Source organism: Procambarus clarkii, chromosome 11 (assembly GCF_040958095.1).
Source record: "Procambarus clarkii isolate CNS0578487 chromosome 11, FALCON_Pclarkii_2.0, whole genome shotgun sequence".
In the NCBI taxonomy this organism is placed as follows: domain Eukaryota; kingdom Metazoa; phylum Arthropoda; class Malacostraca; order Decapoda; family Cambaridae; genus Procambarus; species Procambarus clarkii.
In genome coordinates, this window is record NC_091160.1 from 9,965,716 (window position 1) to 9,984,890 (window position 19,175).

The 19,175-nt window shown below is 42.4% G+C and overlaps 1 protein-coding gene across 1 annotated transcript in view; it reads left to right on the top strand.

The window, feature by feature from the left end:
* The first annotated feature begins 408 nt into the window (after positions 1-408).
* The window catches only part of LOC138363530 (beta-1,4-glucuronyltransferase 1-like), a 33,820-nt gene continuing 15,053 nt past the window's right edge, over positions 409-19,175 (top strand). The window contains exon 1 of the mRNA XM_069322885.1: positions 409-446. Coding sequence (XP_069178986.1) covers positions 409-446 — 38 coding nt within the window. The remainder of the gene's footprint in view (positions 447-19,175) is intronic.

Consider the following 19,175-nt stretch of genomic DNA (forward strand, 5'->3'; position numbering starts at 1 on the left):
AAATAATGAGACTGAGCATCAGATATTCATCCAAAGAGAAGATGGAATTGTCGCATTTGAAGGAAATGCCTCTGTACCTGAAACATTTGCGGAAAGACTGAGAAAGAGTACAGAAGCAATGGCAACAGTGAGGGAGGTAGCCATGCAAGCAGCTACCTCACAGGAAGCAGCAAGGTGTACCAGTCAGCTGCTGGAAAGAAAAAGATCAGTGTATAGCTGTAGGCAATCAAAAAACAGGAAGGACCCAATAGGCAAGAATGGAATAGCAAGGAGAGAGAGGCAGTAAATGGGATACTAAAGGGGTTAAGGATGGAAGGTGATGAGCAAAACACTGAGAAGGTTTTCAGCTTGGGCTGATACAACAAGGACAGAGACCGCCTGGTGAAGATAGTGTTTGCAAACGAGACCATGAAGGAGGTTATTCTAGAAAGGAAGAGTCATCTGCAGTATGTGGAGGAATACAAAAAAATGCATTCCTCTAGAGGGACAGGACGAAAAAGGAGAGAGCCAGGGCAGCAGCGGCAAGGAGGAAGCGCAGGGAGAGAGGAGTAAACCAGGAAAATCACAGCCCCCAACACAACAGTCCCAGAGACAAGAGGGAACCCACACGAGCATACCAGCAACACCAGAGGGGAGGGCAACACCACCACCTTCCTCTGCATAGAAACCCTCCCTACCCCTCACCTTACCTGCTCCTACCCAAATGCCCACTCAACCCTCCCTCCTCCCCCACCCCATTCCGACCCTGTCACCCCTCACCCATTCCCACCATGCCCCCCTCCCCCCTTCCCCCCAGTCCCCCTCCCCCTTCATCCCCAACCCTCCCCATCCCTCCTCTTCTTCACCCCATATCCTCCATGTCACCCCTACCTCCTTACCCCATACCCTACCTGTCCCCCCTTCCTTTGAACCTCCCCCCCCAGAACCTACTGTGACCCTGTTAACCACTTCACAGATCTTCACACCTATTGAACAGCTTCCTCCATCAGCAAAACGCTCACCATGAAGGGGGACAAGAGAATGAACAGAAGAAAGTGAGTTTCAAGGCAATGTACACTAACATAGATGGGATTACAAATAAAGCAAGTGAACTTGGAGAATAGGCACTAAAAGAAAACCCAGACATAATAGCACTCACAAAAACAAAGCTAACGAAAACCATAACAAATGCAGTGTTTCCACAGGATTACAATGTAGTGAGGAAAGAGAGAGAAGGAAGAGGAAGAGGTGGTGTAGCTTTGCTGATAAGAAAAGGCTGGAGTTTTGAAGAGATGGTTGTTCAGGGCTGTAAAGATTTCAGTGACTACATAGTAGGTACTAGAGCAATTGGAGGACAAAAAAATTGTAGTAGTAGTCATATATAACCCCCACCAAATGACAGAAGACCCAGACAGGAATATGAAAGAAACAACATGGCCACCATCAATATAATAGAGAGAGCAGCTTCTGTAGCTAGCAGGAATGGATCCAGACTACTAATCATGGAGACTTCAACCACGGGAAGATAGATTGGGAGAACAGAGACCCCACATGGAGGACCGGACACATGGAGAGCTAAGCTGCTGGATGTGGCAACAAGAATCTTTCTAAGCCAACACATCAAGGGACCGACAAGAATGAGAGGAGATGATGAACCAGCTATGCTTGATCTGATATTTACCCTAAATGAGTCAGATATAAGGGAAGTTAAGTTGGAAGCCCCCTCGGGAATTAGCGATCACAGTGATTTAGAAATGGCAAATGAATTTAATAGCTTCTTTTCATCGGTTGGTGCTAATCTTGCCAGTAAAATCTCACAGACTCAGACACATATTAACACATATCTCTCAGGCAGCTATCCAAACTCTCTTCTCCTTTCACCAATCAGCCCGGCAGATGCTGTGTCCATCATACACTCTAAAAACCAAGGCAGGGAACACCAGTGAAATTCCGTTCATTGTATACAAGAGCGCCTCCCATGCCCTTGCCCCACCCAGAGCTCTATTGTTCAACAAATCTATAGTGTCACACCTTTCCTGATATCCTTAAAAAAGCAAGAGTAACGCCAGTCCATAAAGGAGGAAATCCGGCGGACATAAACAATTATAGACCAATATCAAATCTACCCATTCTATCAAAAATATTTGAAAAATTATTTACAAACAGCTCAATTCCTACCTCTTAAAATTCGACATACTCAGCCCCTGCCAGTTTGGCTTCCGGTCTCAAAGGAGCACCAATGATGCACTCATTAGTCTCTTTGACGTAATCTACTCAGCCCTTGACAAAAATGAGTTTCCGATTGGACTCTTCATTGACCTAAGAAAAGCATTTGATACTGTCAATCACAACTACCTCTTACTTAAACTCTAGCATTATGGAATCCGAGGCCTTGCCCTTGACTACATCCGATCCTATCTTAGTGACAGACACCAATATGTAACCATCAGTGATACAACTTCTTCCACTCTACCAATTACCGTTGGAGTGCCACAGGGCAGCATCTTAGGACCTCTTCTATTTCTTATATATATCAATGATCTGCCTAATGTCTCTAATATTCTTAAACCTATATTGTTTGCTGACGATACTACCCTTATCTATTCAGACCCCAACCTACATACACTAAATAATGTTGTGAATAATGAATTTTAAAAAGTTCACTTATGGATGTCAACTAACAAACTAACATTAAACATAAAAAAGACCTATTACATCTTATTTGGAAGCAAATCATCAAATGCAATTCAGCTACATATAGACAACAGTAACATCAGTAATAAAAATGATGGCAAGTTTCTTGGCCTATTCCTAGATAAGAGACTCAACTTCAGCACCCACATTCAACACATAACTAAGAAAGTCTCTAAAACAGTTGGTATACTCTCTAAAATAAGATATTATGTTCCTAACTCTGCTCTCCTCTCACTATATTATGCACTAATCTACCCCTATCTTAATTATGGTATCTGTGCATGGGGGTCTACCACTGCAAACCACCTTAAGCCCATCATCACCCAGCAAAAATCTGCTATCAGAATAATAACCAACTCTGCTCTCAGACAACACTCAGCTCCCTTGTTTAAATCCCTAAACTTGCTAAATATTAACTCCCTCCACACATTCTCTTGTGTCAACTACATTTACAAAACCCTGTTCTTAAATGCAAACCATGCTCTGAAACTCTCCCTGGACAGATGTAATAGGACTCATTATCACCACACCAGAAATAAATATCTCTGATATCCCCAGGGTCAATCTTAATCTGTGTAAACACTCTATGAAAATTAAGGGACCTAGTCGATGGAACTCACTCCCTAGTGAATTGAAAAGCTGTCAAACTTTTGCCTCATTTAAAAGCAAAACCAAAAAGTACCTAATTTCATCTTCGTCAAACTTTTGCCTCATTTAAAAGCAAAACCAAAAAGTACCTAATTTCATCTTCGTAGTTTCCTACACTGAGCTTTATATTTGCTCTGTACCTAGTGTTACCCAATCTCCCAATTTTTATGTACTTAACCCAGATAACCTTATCATTGTGTTCATTGCTGTCTTCTTTTATGTGCTAGCCATATGCTGTATTGTGCCTACCAATTTTCGTCAACTACCATTCAAGCTGTCATTGCCATCAATCTGAGCTACCTACGTGCTTTAATATACCTATAATTTTCTCTCATCTTTTATTTTTTTCTTGCCTTGTAACTGTTATCATTTTTTATATGTTTTGCAAGTATTTACATACTTAAAATTTTCGTAGATTAAGGACCTGCCCGAAACGCTGCGCGTACTAGTGGCTTTACAAGATTGCAATTACTATATTATGTATCCTCACAATCCCAATGTACCTTCTTGTATATGCATAAATAAATAAATAAATAAATAAATAAATAAATAAATAAATAAGTGTATTGATCTTTGAGTACCTGATAGAGCTAGGAATTATCTCCCCCAAAAAAGAACTGGGAAACAGAGAACTCCTCATAATTTCCCCATAAAAGGGAAATTATGAGGAGATGAGAAAATTCCTATGGGATATCCCATGGGACACAGAACTCACAACTAAGTCCGTACAAACACATGATGGACTATATCACCCAAAAGTGTCAGGAGGCTGTAAGCAGGTTTATCCCGGCCCAACAGGAAAAAAACGAGAAGCAAAAGAAGAATCCATGGTTTAATAAGGCATGTATGAAAGCAAAGGAACTGAACAAAAGGGCGTGGAGGAACTCCCGAAATAACAGAACACCAGACAGTAGAAAGAGATACCAGAGAACCAGGAACGAGTATGTTAGTTGTGAGAGTATGTCTCTCAAGATTCTCCCACAGCTGACTTGAATGGCTCATTGCAGTGCACAGTGCACCGATCTTCGTGCACAAGCCCTATCTCTGTTAATCCTGGATAATAAACTGGCATATTGGGTATCTACAGAATGCCCACTTAACCAGGAATACGTTTATAATACGGAGGCCGCCGTATGTCCAGGCAGGAAGTAGATACAGGGAAGTTAAGCATACTTGCCACAAAGGGTCAGTGAGTACATTGGCCAGTGTGAAGCGTGAGAGAGGAGAGGGAATGCCTGCGAGGCGACAGTGTGATCCTGGGGTCAGTCTCAACCTGCGCGATGGAGAATAACAGCTGTGACGTGGTCGTGGCGTGTTCATGACGTCACCTCTGCTACTGATCAGGAAACGATTAATATGATTGGTTCCTGTCCATTTGCTGCAATGCTATTGGTCAAATTGCAATCCGTTGTGTGTGCCCCACGAGGAGCCCTGCTTCTCTTGAAAGTGAATTCACATGAGGAAGTCCTTGCATACAGGACATGTCCTGTTCTGTCTATCGGCCAATAGACTGAACACTGTCCATTCTTCACCGTCAAGTTAAACTCAGCGTCTTTTCGATATACCAACGCTCGCCGTGAATCGCGACTGTGACTATATTGTTTAGAAGCCTATAGTGACAAAATCACCAGAGCGAAACAGACTGGTATCAGCTAACCCCTGGTAACAAAGATCGTTGTGAGTGACCTAGAGTGAACTAAGGCAGTGCCACTGCCTAAGTAACCTGTGTGTGACATTTACCACAGTGTACCACATGGTACCATACAGCCGCCACTCTGTCCCGAGCGTGTAGCCCACCAGCCGCCGCCCTCACTGTACCACGTGACGTCACCACCCTTACTCACCACCAGTGCCAGAGTGTGTGCGTGTGTCAGTTATACATACAGCACGCCCTCCTGCGAGTACCCCCGTGTTAAGTACGGTTTGTGGGAAACCCTGTCGTTAATGGTCTCACTTCAGAACAAGGAAACCAGCTATCAGGCCACCTACGAGTTCTTGCATAAATGTGCCTGAGTGAGTGAGTGAATAAGAGTGGTACTTACGACCTGTAAGTACAAGATCTTGTCATTGTTTTATTGTGTCTGTCTGTGTTGATCTGATGGATCAACCACAGTTTTCACCTACTCATACTTGACACAGGTTATAGGTGAAGGCACCCGACGGTGTATGCGTGGTTATCTGTGTGGTATCATGGCATTACACTCGTCTGTGAATGTAAGCTTCACATACACCACACATTTAGTATTGTGTGATATTTTTATTGTGCATGTTATTGCCTGTCCCATTGACAGTGCCATTGTGTTTATTGCATATCATCAATACCCGAGTATCCAGTTGGAACTATTGTAATCCCTTTGCATACCGGCAGTTAGGTTGCCGTGTTAATGATTGGGTGTCAACTGTGTTAAGTTAGGTGTTTCGCCACGAGTGGATCCGAGTCCATTAGCCAGACGTCAAGAGTCTCGCTAATGCAACCATAGCCTTTCTGACACCAATCTAAAGTAAATCAAGCACCCATTGTATTAGTGGTTAAGTTAGTAAATAAACTACTGTTAAGCTTTATGCGGTGTTTCCGTTGAACCACTTCTGAATACTGCCAACAAATTACTCAAGCCTTCAGCTCTAAGTGTCTCCAACACCGAGTTGCCTATTATTCACTAAACTATAAATGTGATGAGGACCCTAGGAGTCCCTTAAAGTGTTAAATCATTGAGGAGATTCCAACGATCAACGTGGAGCAGGACCAGGTGAGGCTAGTCTGAGAAGAGACCCTCAAGGACTCTAACTCGACCTTGCTCCCAGGCCCTGTACGGTTGCTCTCGTATTTTCTCTGCTAATTCCGACAGCTTCGTGAAGGGTCTGCCACATGTAGATTGGCGACGTATGCATTGCAGTCGGGAAAGCAAAAAAAGAAAACCCCCACATTAGTGTGAGAAGAGAAGCTGAGAAAAAGTATGAAAATGATATAGAAAATAAAGCCAAGACCGAACCAAAGCTACTACCCAGTCACATCAGGAGGAAAACAACAGTGAAGGAACAGGTGATGAAACTTAGAACGAGTGAGGACAGGTACACAGAGAATGACAAAGAGGTGTGTGAGGAACTCAACAAGAGGTTCCAGGAGGTTTTCACAATAGAACAAGGAGAGGTCATTGCGCTAGGAGAGGTGGCAGTAAACCAGGCGACCTTGGAAGGGTTCAAAATTACTAGAGACGAGGTTGAGAGGCACCTGTTGGATCTGGACGTAAGAAAGGCTGTTGGTCCGGATGGAATCTCACCATGGGTATTGAAAGAGTGTGCAGGAGCGCTCTGCTTGCCACTCTCTATAGTGTATTGTAGGTCACTGGAAACGGGAGACCTACCAGAAATATGGAAGACTGTTAATGTAGTCCCAATATACAAAAAGGGTGACAGACAAGAGGCACTGAACTATAGGCCAGTGTCCTTAACTTGTATACCATGCAAGGTGATGGAGAAGATTGTGAGAAAAAACCTAGTAACACATCTGGAGAGAAGGGACTTCGTGACAACCCATCCACATGGGTTCAGGGAGGGTAAATCTTGCCTTACAGGCTTAATAGAATTTTACGATCAGGTGACAAAGATTAAGCAAGAAAGAGAAGGATGGGCGGACTGCATTTTTTTGGATTGTCGGAAAGCCTTTGACACAGTACCCCATAAAAGGCTGATGCATAAGCAGAAGAAACAGGCAGGAGTTGTCAGGGGACATATTTTCCCTGCTCTCTCGTGCACTGAATTAAGTACGAAATTGCATAGTGCACCAGTGATGTGCACCGTGATTCAACTTTCTGAATATAACTTTTCCACAGTCGTGTTGGGTGTCGTTGGACAGCCCATGACATTTGCTAGCCATTGATGTCATTCTGATCGCTGTATCAGGTCTGTGAAGGAAATTACAGGAGAGAGTTGATTTCAGGGAAATTTTTGTACAAGTCAAGTGTAGAGAGGGAGGTATGGGGGGTTAACGGCCGTAGACCACCCCCCCCTATCACGTGTCCACCTCGTGAGAGAGGGGGTAGCGTCATGGGGCAGGTGCGGGATTGGCTGAGGGCCTGGGCCTCAGAAATGCTGAACCGTGATTGGCCAAGATGCTGAGGGGTACCGCATGGTACCCCCAGGCATGATGTTGGCGGGAAAGACATTCTTACCTAGGACGTTGCTCCCTGACGACGTGTTTCCCGTGCTAGGCCAAGCATCGGGAAATACCGCCTGCAACGTTACTAAAGTCACGCCTACATCTTGCTATCTTTCCGTGTGCCGTGCGTAAGAATCCGGTAATCGGAAAGGGGCTTGTATCGAGCCGTCTGAACTTGTCATCTAGCCGCGAAATTGTGGGACGCCATCTTAGAGGAACTGGACTGAGTGAGGCGTTAATTATCGGGCTACGAAAACGACATCCGCCGTCCATCGTATCTGTGCTTGAAGATATTGCTGTGAGACGTGCTAGAAAAGGATTCAGTGTTATGAGAGAAACCTTAAATGTTATAATTCTGAGGAACAGTGAAGGACTCCGTCTCGGGTCTCGTGTACCGTGTAACACCGTGTACCGTCGTATCCTGGGGTACCGTGTCAAGTGAAAGGGGCGTGGTACCGCATTCCTGCTGTTGTGCGCTAACCTTGGCTGCCTGTGCCGGTGTGTCTGCGCCATCCTGGTCTCTGTGTGTGTAGAGTTAACCCCGTGGTCTAGGACCCTGTGCTCCACCTGACCACGTGTAGGAAGTGTGGACGCCTGCGTCATCATCCAGCAGCAGCAGTGGGAGTGTGATTGACGTGTATGTGTGAGTGAAAGAAGGTTGCGGGCCATTGATGTAAGTACACTGTTTCTGTTTGGGTAATAAAACTCTGAAGCTGGGTTCGCCCCCAGTGTTCCGTCTGTCCTCTGTCCCTGGGACCACCTGGGGAGGTGAATGGGAATTGGAGATGTGTGAGTCTACCCTGTTTGTCATCAAGTTGAGGATTGGGCCCAACTGTGATTTTTGACGTGTGTGAAGACACCTAGTGACACATTCAGAGGTAGGGTAAAGTGAGTTATTTACTTCTATTTTTTTCCTATGTGCCGTGTATGTATTCGCTGTAATTTGATTCCCTTTTTTCAGCAGTGAAAAGTGGTAACAGGGAGATTTCCCTTGGTTATATATTTTACTGTTGTGTTGTGGTAAAGTGTGAATTATTGGTGGATAATTTACTGGGGAAAGTCATTTACAAGTTTTGCCGTGAGTGGCAAGGATGTACTGTGTTGTACTGTGATGTACTGTGTTGTACTGTGTGTGTAAACCGTAGACAAGTTTGACCTTGGTGGAAGGCGTTGTGTACTGTGAAGGATTCCGTGAGAATTAAAGTCAGTTAACGTCACCGGGGTTCACGATTTACTTAACGAGGTCACTTGTTCGTTGAACATTGTTGTGATTAACGTAGGGACGTGTAAAGGCAACAGTCACAGTGAAGTTCACGCAGTGGAGGAATTGTCAAGTGAAGACTAACGTAGTGTTAACGATTTAACGAGCTGTCGTTAATTGAGTGATTAACGTAAGGGGTTGACGGTCTGTTATGATCGGAGTCAATTGCGCTGTAATTAAGCTGTTGTAATTCGTTGGACTGATCAGATCTGTCTGCGGACAGAGTGATTAAGCACTCGTAGCTAATTAAAGATAATTAGTAATCGCCACTTAGTGAATTCACCAGGTGTTGATGTTGTTGTTTACACGGAGTATTGGAACATTGTGTGTGGTACAGTAGTCTACCCTCGTTAAGGTAATCTTGTCGTAAGACCGGAAGTGAACTGTCAGTTGAGAAACAGTAAGCTCTGTCAATACTCGTCTGAATTAATAGGCTGTTATATTCAGTAATTAATTGGGAATTACTCACCGAATGCTTGACTTTCAAGTTGATGTAATTAATTGATGTACGAGTTATTGCTGCCATTTAAGTGACGTTGAGACACGTGTGTGTTAACGTAATTGTTTAAATTCAATTAGAGTAACTTTTGTTTTGATTGTCCTGAGAGACAAGTGTTAACGTAAGATTTTTTATAAGGGGTTATCATTCTTGGATTAACCGCCTTGTTACTTGGTACCTCGTTGTGGGCAGCGAGCGCCAGTCAAGTTTTTGTGATTATAGTATTGGTCACCGTGAAGCCGTGACAATATTGATTGCAAGCTTGCGTCACCAGTGGGCACCACTTTGTTCAGTTAGTGTCATTGTTCAGTCAGCGACGACGGGATAAGGAGACCGTGGGTCCATCAGGCTGTTGATTAGCTGTTCGTTAATGTGCCACTGGAGTGACAGTAAAGTAACGTAAATTCACTGTGTAGTAGTTTTAGTTTTGTTTTGTGAATAAATTGTTTTGTTTAGAAAACGGTCGTTTACGTCAAACCTTCCAATATTACTGCCCCACATTTCATGTTCTGCAACGCTTTGCCTGCTTATGTTCATATCAAGTCTGTATCTGAAGCTCGAGCCCATTGCACAGCACCACACTTCTATAAATAAGAAGTGAGAATCCGTCGGCTACCCTTTATTAGTTGTCAAACTAGGAGGAGCCAGCGACCTAAGTGACAGGTGTTACCCGAGTGGTTTCGCCTGGCGGTTTGCTCCCGCGGTCCTATGATCTTAGGCTTTAAGATTAAATATCTGCCAATGGCAGCTCTTGCTGTTTAAGGTCTGCCTCTCTTGCGAGGTAGTTGCGAATTAACGTAACATCAATAGGACTTAATTCTTTTGATAACCTGTCAAAGAAAAAAAATCTCACAGGAGTAACTGGTAGGGCGCTCCAGTGGATAAGGGAGTACTCAAGCAATAGGAAGCAGAGAGTTACAGTGAGAGGTGAGACCTCAGATTGGCGTGAAGTCACCAGTGGAGTCCCACAGGGCTCTGTACTCGGACCTATCCTGTTTCTGATATAAGTAAATGATCTCCCAGAGGACATAGACTCTTTCCTCTCAATGTTTGCTGACGACGCCAAAATTATGAAAAGGATTAAGACAGAGAAGGACAGCTTGAGGCTTCAAGAAGACCTGGACAAGCTGTAGGAATGATCGAATAAATGGTTGTTAGAGGAAGCAGCAAATGCAATGTAATGAAGATAGGTGTAGGGAGCAGGAGACCAGATACAAGGTATCATTTGGAAGATGAAATCCTTCAAGAGTCTGAGAGAGAGAATGACCTGGGGGTTGATATCACGCCAGATCTGTGCCCTGAAGCTCATATTAAGAGGATAACATCAGCGGCATATGCCAGGTTGGCTAACATAAGAACGACCTTTAGAAACCTATGTAAGGAATCTTTCAGAACTTTGTATACCACATATGTCAGATCAATCCTGGAGTATGCGGCTCCAGCATGGAGTCCATATCTCAAAAGTAAAAAAATATCTCATGTAGTCAAGCATAAGACTAAACTGGAAAAGGTTCAAAGGTTTGCCACCAGACTAGTACCTGAACTGAGGGGTATGAGCTACGAGGAGAGACTACGGGAATTAAACCTCACGTCACTGGGAGACTGAAGAGTTAGAGGGGACTTGCTGACTGAGACTGACTTGCTTAAAAGTATTTAAATCTAGAGACCCTTATGGAGAGTATATATTTGCCTGTTTCTGAGTCAAGGGTAGCAATGCTGTCCTGACTGTGGGAGCAGTCTACAGGATTCCTAATACTAATGTGACTGATGTGACTGAATTTAACTCTAACCTTAGAAATCTAATACTAGAGAACAAACTGAACAAAAACCACTTAATTATTTCTGGGGACTTTAACGTTGACCTCTGCGAGCCTGATAACCCTCCTGCTGCTAGTTTTCTCAACTGTATGAATTCCTGCTTCCTTATACCCTCAATCACTAGACCTACTAGAATCACTGATAGTACTGCCACGGCTCTTGGTCACATCTGGACCAACATAACGAATAGGAGGAACGAACGAACGTCAACAACACCTGTCGGCCCTGCCCTCCCTCCTCTTTTATCAACTGATCCTTGAGCTCTCGGCTACCAACAAATGATGTAGCATCACCCGAAGGCAGCTAAGTACACAGTGACCTAAATGTGATTGAAAAAAACAACAAGACCAACCCGTAATTCTCTCATTTCGACCTCACTAGTGTTGCTACCTGGAGCTAAGAAGCTGTACCCGACGTTCACTGCTGCCTATCAACGAGTCTTCCCTATTTGTTCCTGCCTACATTTATCCTGCTATCATGCAAAGTAAGACCGTTAAGACCCTTAAGAAAGATAGCACACCTAACAAGAATAACCCTTCTAGCCAGGCTAACAACATGATTAGTTCAGCTATCTCCCCCTCGGTGGCCGCCGTGGGGGGTACCGACTCTCCCCCCGTCAACAATAACAAACAATCTCAGCTGGGCGCAGCGCCGTCTCCGACACGGGCCATGCAACAATTAGGTAGCCATATGGACCAACTTAAAGGAGCTGCTGCCCCTTGTTCTGACTTCAAGCGCTTTGCTGATAACCCATGGCTCAAGTTATTAACTCAAGTACATGAAGATCAAATGACAGTAATCAAAGAGCAGTCGGCCTTAATAATGAACCTGCAAGGCTCATTATCTTTGCAGAATGAAGTTGTAGACATACACAAGAACAATCAAGATCTAGCTACCAGAGTCGTCAACCTCGAACAAGAATTAAGCATTCTCAAGAACACAGTTACAAACTTTAATCCAAATGCAACCACTAAAAAACAGGAAGAAATATTGCAACAGTTTGAGAACCATCTGAACAACCTACAACAACAACACACTGTTACCCAAGACGAGACAGACCAACATAAACTACTTGAGTCTGTAATTATCTCTTCACGTGATTTTCCCCAAGAAACTGATGGTGAAGACTGTGCTGCCATCGTGATCAAAGTATTGCAGGATAAGTTAAGTTATTCGATCCAAAAAAATGACATCAAAGCAGCTTATAGAGTGGGTACCAAATCATCTGGTACTAATAATAGGCGAATTCGTTTAAAATTAGATAGCTGCTCCCGCAAGACTGATCTTATCTCATCTGCAGTTGCTAGTAAATCCACTGTTTATGTGAATGAATGTCTGACCAGGTGCAGGCAAAATCTTTTTTTTTAAACTGCGTGGCTTCCGCAAAAATTCCCCTACAATTAAACACTGTTTTGTGCGAGATGGTAAAATTATAGCTAGGAGGACTGACACTGGAAAATCCTATTCAATAACCACAGAAGCTCACCTTAATTCTTTCCTCAGTGACTGTGGGATATCTGCTGTATAGCCTGAATTCAAATTATAATCTCATTTAACTACCTTTGTGTACTCTAGCTCTGCCTTTCCCTTCAAAAGGCTTTAACTTTAGTTGAAAAAAAAAACATGTTCCATAGTACACTGGCTTTGCCTGTGTCCTCTAGTATTAACTTCATTATCTAGTGTTCCTGAGTGTATCTCTATTTAAACTACCTCAGTTTGTTTTAGTGTAACTTTAGTATTCAACTATAGTGTACTTATAATAGTATAGTAAGCAAGCTTTTCATCTTATAGATTTCATAATTGTTTTTTTTACTTTTTTGGTCATCTATTGTTATTAATTATTCTAGTTAATTTTTTACATTCCTAGTTCCCATTAAGTTTTTTTTTTCTTTTTACTTAAAATTACCATTAAGTTTATTTTACTTTAGAATTTTTAATCTACTTTTTTCTTTGTTTTCTATTTTGTAATTTGCCATTCTTGCCTTGTTTTCCTGCAAACAGCCTTATTATGCAGACAAGTATAGACCCAGAACTAAACCTCTTATCCACTATCTATGACAATCATCACTTCAATGATCAAAATTGCAGATATTTTACAGCACATGATGTAAACAATGTATTAACAGATAATCACAATATCTCTGTAATCAACTTGAACGTTAGATCCCTAGGTAAACACTTCGATGATGTTAGTGCCTTGATTGAAACTATTGACAACAAATTCTCTTTTATTATACTTACTGAAACGTGGTTGAAAGAGGATAATGCTCAACTCTTTAACATGCCTAACTACTCGGCAATTCACAACTGTCGTCAAATGCAGAGAGGTGGTGGTACTGCTCTTTACTACCACGAAGAACTAACATGCTTAAAAATAATTAGAACTAGAGACTGCTGTGGGGAGTATATCTTCGCCAGTTTCAGAGTCAAGGGTGCCGAGTCTGTCCTGTCTGTGGGTGCAGTCTATAGAATTCCTAACACTGATGTGTCAGAATTCAACTCAAACCTTAGAAATCTAATACTAGATAACAGATTGAACAAAAACCATCTAATTATCGCAGGGGACTTTAATATTGACCTCTGCGAGCCTGAACACCCTACTGCTGTTAGCTTCCTCAACTGTATGAATTCCTGCTTCCTCATACCCTTAATCACTAGACCAACTAGAATCACTGATAGTACTGCTACTACTGTAGATCACATCTGGACCAACATAACCTCTCCGCTTACTTCAGGTATAATCACCGATATCATTACAGACCATTACCCCACATTTCTCTTAACTAACATTAGCAAACCACCTCTAGAGACAAGGGAGTTAAGCTTTAGGCTGCACAATGAAACTGCTATAAACAAATTTATAACTGCTGCTGATAATGTCAACTGGGAGTCCAAGTTAGGTAACATAGGGGACATCAACCTAGCAGTGCAATCTTTTCTTCAAACAACTCTTAGCCTTTATAACACCCACTGTCCTATGCTTACAAAACAAGTCACAAGCAAAAGACTTAACAATCCTTGGCTTACAAAGGGAATACTTAAATCCATTAACAAAAAACACGACCTTGAGAAGAAGTATGGGCTAGGAACAGTCTCCAAAGAATTCTCAAAGAATTACTCGTTATTGCTATCTAAAATAATTAGACGAGCCAAAACTAAATACTATGAAGATAAATTTACCCAAATAAAGAGCAACATTAAAAAAACTTGGAGCACAATTTCACAAATATTGGGATCAAAGAGGATTTTAAATAACAAACCAACACTCCTTTCCAATAACGCTGGTCAGCTTTCAGCCTCTGATTCTGCTATTGAGTTCAATAGGTTCTTCTCTTCCATTGGGTCATCCCTTGCAAATGATATTCCATCTTCCTGTACTGATGTTAAGGACTATCTTACAGGTAACTATCCACAGTCTCTGTACCTAAAGCCTACTAGTTCCACTGATGTCAATGAAATAATCCTTTCCCTTAAAACCAAGTCTAGTGCCCTCGAGGAGATACCAACTTTAATTTACAAAAAAGCCTCCCGATCTCTAGCCCCTGCTATTGCATTGCTCTTCAACAAGTCACTTGAACTCCAAACCTTTCCTGACATTCTAAAAAAAAAAAGAGTAACCCCTGTCCACAAATGTGGTGATCTCACAGATGTTAACAACTACAGACCTATATCAATCCTGCCTAACTTATCAAAAACATTCGAAAAGCTAATCTACAAGCAGCTTTACTCTTTTCTAGCCAAACACAATATACTTAGCTCTTGTCAATATGGCTTCAGACCCAAAAAAAGCACTAACGATGCACTTATTAATATGATTAACTTAATTCACGCAGCTCTTGATAAAAAGGAGTTTCCTGTTGGGTTATTTGTGGACCTGCGTAAGGCTTTTGACACTGTCAACCATCAAAACCTTCTTCTTAAATTACATCATTATGGAGTCAGAGGACTCCATAATGATGGAGTCCCTCCCTCCCTGCAATACCTCAAATCTTATCTTACTGACAGGCTCCAGTATGTTTCTGTGAATAATACAATTTCTCCCACCCTACCCATCAACATTGGTGTTCCTCAGGGCAGCATTCTTGGCCCTCTCCTCTTTCTCATCTACATTAATGACCTTCCAAATGCCTCCCAACATCTCAAACCAATTCTATTTGCTGACGACACAACCTTCATTTACTCCAGTCCTGACCCCCTTGCTCTAAATGCCACAGTAAATACTGAGCTAGAGAAAGTCCATCTTTGGCTAACTGCCAACAAACTCACCCTTAACATTGACAAAACGTTTTATATTCTGTTTGGCAATAAATCCTCTAATCAGATAAATCTCAAAATAAACAATACCCAAATTTGTAACAAATTAGATGGCGTTCTCTTCCATTGGGTCATCCCTTGGAAATAATATTCCATCTTCCAGTACTAATATTCAGGGCTATCTTACAGGAAACTATACTCTGTAAGATAGGTCTGTAAGATAGGTTATACCCTGTATTAGGTCTCTGTACCTAATGCCTACTAATTCCACTGATGTTACTAACATAATCCTTTCCCTTAAAACCAAGTCTAGTGCCCTTGAGGAGATACCAACTCTTATTTACAAAAAAGCCTCCGGATTTTTAGCTCCTGCTATTGCAGGAGCAATAGCTCCTGACTGTTGACTCTTCAACAAGTCACTTGAACTCTAAACATTTCCAGATATTATAAAAAAAGCGAGAGTAACCCCTGTCCACAAATGTGGTGATCCCATTGATGTCAACAACTTCAGACCTATATCAATTCTGTCAAACTTGTCAAAAATATTTTAAAACTAATCTACAAGCATCTTTACTCTTATCTAGCCAAACTCAATATACTTAGCTCTTGTCAATATGGCTTCAGACCCCAAAAAAGAACTAACGATGCAGTTATTAGTATGATTAACTTAATTCACGCAGCTCTTGATAAAAATGAGTTCCCTGTTGGGTTGTTTGTGGACCTGCATAAGGCTTTTGACACTGTCACCCACCAAATCCTTCTTCTTAAATTACATTAGTATGGAGTCAGAGGTCACTCCCTGCAATACCTTAAGCCTTACCTTACTGACAGGCTCCAGTATGTTTCTGTGAATAATTCAATTTCTCCCACCCTACCCATCAACATTGGTGTTCCCCAGGGCAGCATACTTGGCCCTCTCCTCTTTCTCATCTCCATTAATGACATTCCAAATGCCTCCCAACATCTCAAACCAATTCTATTTGCTGACGACAGGACCTTCATTTCCTCCAGTCCTGACCCCCCTTGCTCTAAATGTCACAGTGAATACTGAGCTAAATAAAGTCCATCACTGGCTAACTGCCATAAACTCACCCTCAATATTGACAAAACTTTCTATATTTTGTTTGTCAATAAATCCTCAAATCAAATAAATCTCAGGATAAACAATACCCAAATTTGTAACAAAGTAGATGGCAAATTCCTTGGCGTTCTCATTGATAACAAGCTGAATTTCCAGGGACACATTCTAAATATATATAAAAGAGTTTCAAAAACTGTTGGCATTCTTTCTAAGATCAGATATTATTCTATTACTCCCTCATCTATCCTTATCTCAACTATGGTATTTGTGCTTGGGGTTCTACTACCCAAAATCATTTACGTCCTCTAATTACTCAACACAAAGCTACTATTAGGACAATATCCAACTCTGGCCCCAGACAACACTCGGTACCTTTAATCAAATCTCTGAATATGTTAGATATTAAGTCACTGCACATCCTCTCAATGTGTAGTTTATATATATAAAACGCTGAACTGTAATGTCAATCCTGACCTTAAAAGCTTCCTAGAAGGTTGTAACAGAACCCATGAGCACCACACCAGAAACAAATACCTATTTGATATTCCAAGAGTACGACTTAATCAAACTAGAAATGCTCTACAAATCAAGGGACCTCGAATGTGGAATGACCTTCCCAATCATGTTAAAGACTGTACCTCTCTTAACCAGAGTAAGATAAAAACTAAGCACTACCTAATTAACTCCATGTAACATATCTTACCCCTATAATGTCAACCCATGTCTGCTATTTTAAACAATGCTGTTTGTCTACCAAATTGTATATTTGCCATTTTTCTGCTATGTTCCCCCCTTTTTTAATTTTATGTTATCGCTACACAATTTATACTTTTGTTATTTATCACCCCTTGTATGTATGTACTTTACCTGAATAAACATTTTTAATTTGAATTTGACATGACTTTTGGTGACTTCCTCTTCCAGCTGAACCCTGATGCAAGAGCATTAGTAAGAGGGATAGAAGCCCTAAATCAGAAAATAGTAAATACGGAATATGCTGTCATATTCAATGAGACATGCATATTCTCTCTCTCTCTCTGTTCCTGTCTGTCTCTGTCTCTCTCTGTCTGTCTCCCTCTCTCTCTCTCTCTCTCTGTTTCTGTCTGTCTCTGTCTGTCTGTCTGTCTCTCTCTCTCTCTCCCTCTCTCTCTCCCTCTCTCTGTCTCTCTCTCTCTCTCCCTCTCTCTCTCCCTCTCTCTCTCTCTCTCTCTCTCTCCCTCTCTCTCTCTCTCTCTCTCTCTCTCTCTCTCTCTCTCTCTCTCTCTCTCTCTCTCTCTCTCTCTCTCTCTCTCTCTCTCTCTCTATATATATATATATATATATATATATATATATATATATATATATATATATATATATATATATATATATATATATATATATATATTTGTTATTATTAATACTTCAGTGTATTATGTTACGGGACTCTGTATTTATGCGTAGATCTACTAATTTAATTAAACGTTGCTGATCAAGTGGGTTGTTTGTGTTGGCAGATGGGTGGCCGACGGGTGTTTCTGGCTGTCAACCTGTTGATCGTGGTGGTGAATGTTGGCTTGGGGATCCTGATGAACCTGGCAGTCTTCACAAGAGGCTCCCTTAGGAACCATTACTGGCTCACTCTCGCTACTGATCAGACCAACGTCTCTCTGGTATGTAATAATAATAATAATAATATTTTATTCAGGAGAAGCACATACATAGATGCAGAGTTACAAATATACTGTTGGATTTATAGATAGAGCTAGTACGTATAATGCCTAAAGCCACTAATACGTGTAGCGTTAAGGGCAAGCGAAACTATGGAATATTAATGCTTTCTTCCTCCTTCTGTTGACGATGCTTGCTTGTGGTGAGTGAAGTGGTGCTTGTCTGTGTGGAGTGAGGTGTTGCTTGTCTGTGGGGAGTGAGGTGTTGCTTGTCTGTGGGGAGTGAGGTGTTGCTTGCTTGTGGGGAGTGAGGTGTTGCTTGTCTGTGGGGAGTGAGGTGTCGCTTGTCTGTGGGGAGTGAGGTGTTGCTTGTCTGTGGGGAGTGAGGTGTCGCTTGTCTGTGGGGAGCGAGGTGTTGCTTGTCTGTGGGGAGTGAGGTGTCGCTTGTCTGTGGTGAGTGAGGTGGTGCTTGTCTGTGGGGAGTGAAGTGTTGCTTGTCTGTGAGGAGTGAGGTGTTGCTTGTCTGTGTGGTGGAGTGAGGTGTTGCTTGCCTGTGTGGAGTGAGGTGTTGCTTGTCTGTGTGGAGTCAGGTGTTGCTTGTCTGTGGGGAGTGAGGTGTTGCTTGTCTGTGGGGAGTGAGGTGTTGCTTGTCTGTGGGGAGTGAGGTGTTGCTTGTCTGTGGGGAGTGAGGTGTTGCTTGTCTGTGGGGAGTGAGGTGTTGCTTGTCTGTGGGGAGTGAGGTGTTGCTTGTCTGTGGGGAGTGAGGTGTTGCTAGTCTGTGGGGAGTGAGGTGTTGCTTGTCTGTGTGGAGTGAGGTGTTGCTTGTCTGTGGGGAGTGAGGTGATGCTTGTCTGTGGGGAGTGAGGTGTTGCTTGTCTGTGTGAAGTGAGGTGTTGCTTGTCTGTGGGGAGTGAGGTGTTGCTTGTCTGTGGGGAGTGAGGTGTTGCTTGTCTGTGGGGAGTGAGGTGTTGCTTGTCTGTGGGGAGTGAGGTGTTGCTAGTCTGTGTGGAGTGAGGTGTTGCTTGTCTGTGGGGAGTGTGGTGTTTCTTGTCTGTGGGGAGTGAGGCGTTGCTAGTCTGTGTGGAGTGAGGTGTTGCTTGTCTGTGGGGAGTGAGGTGTTGCTTGTCGGTGGGGAG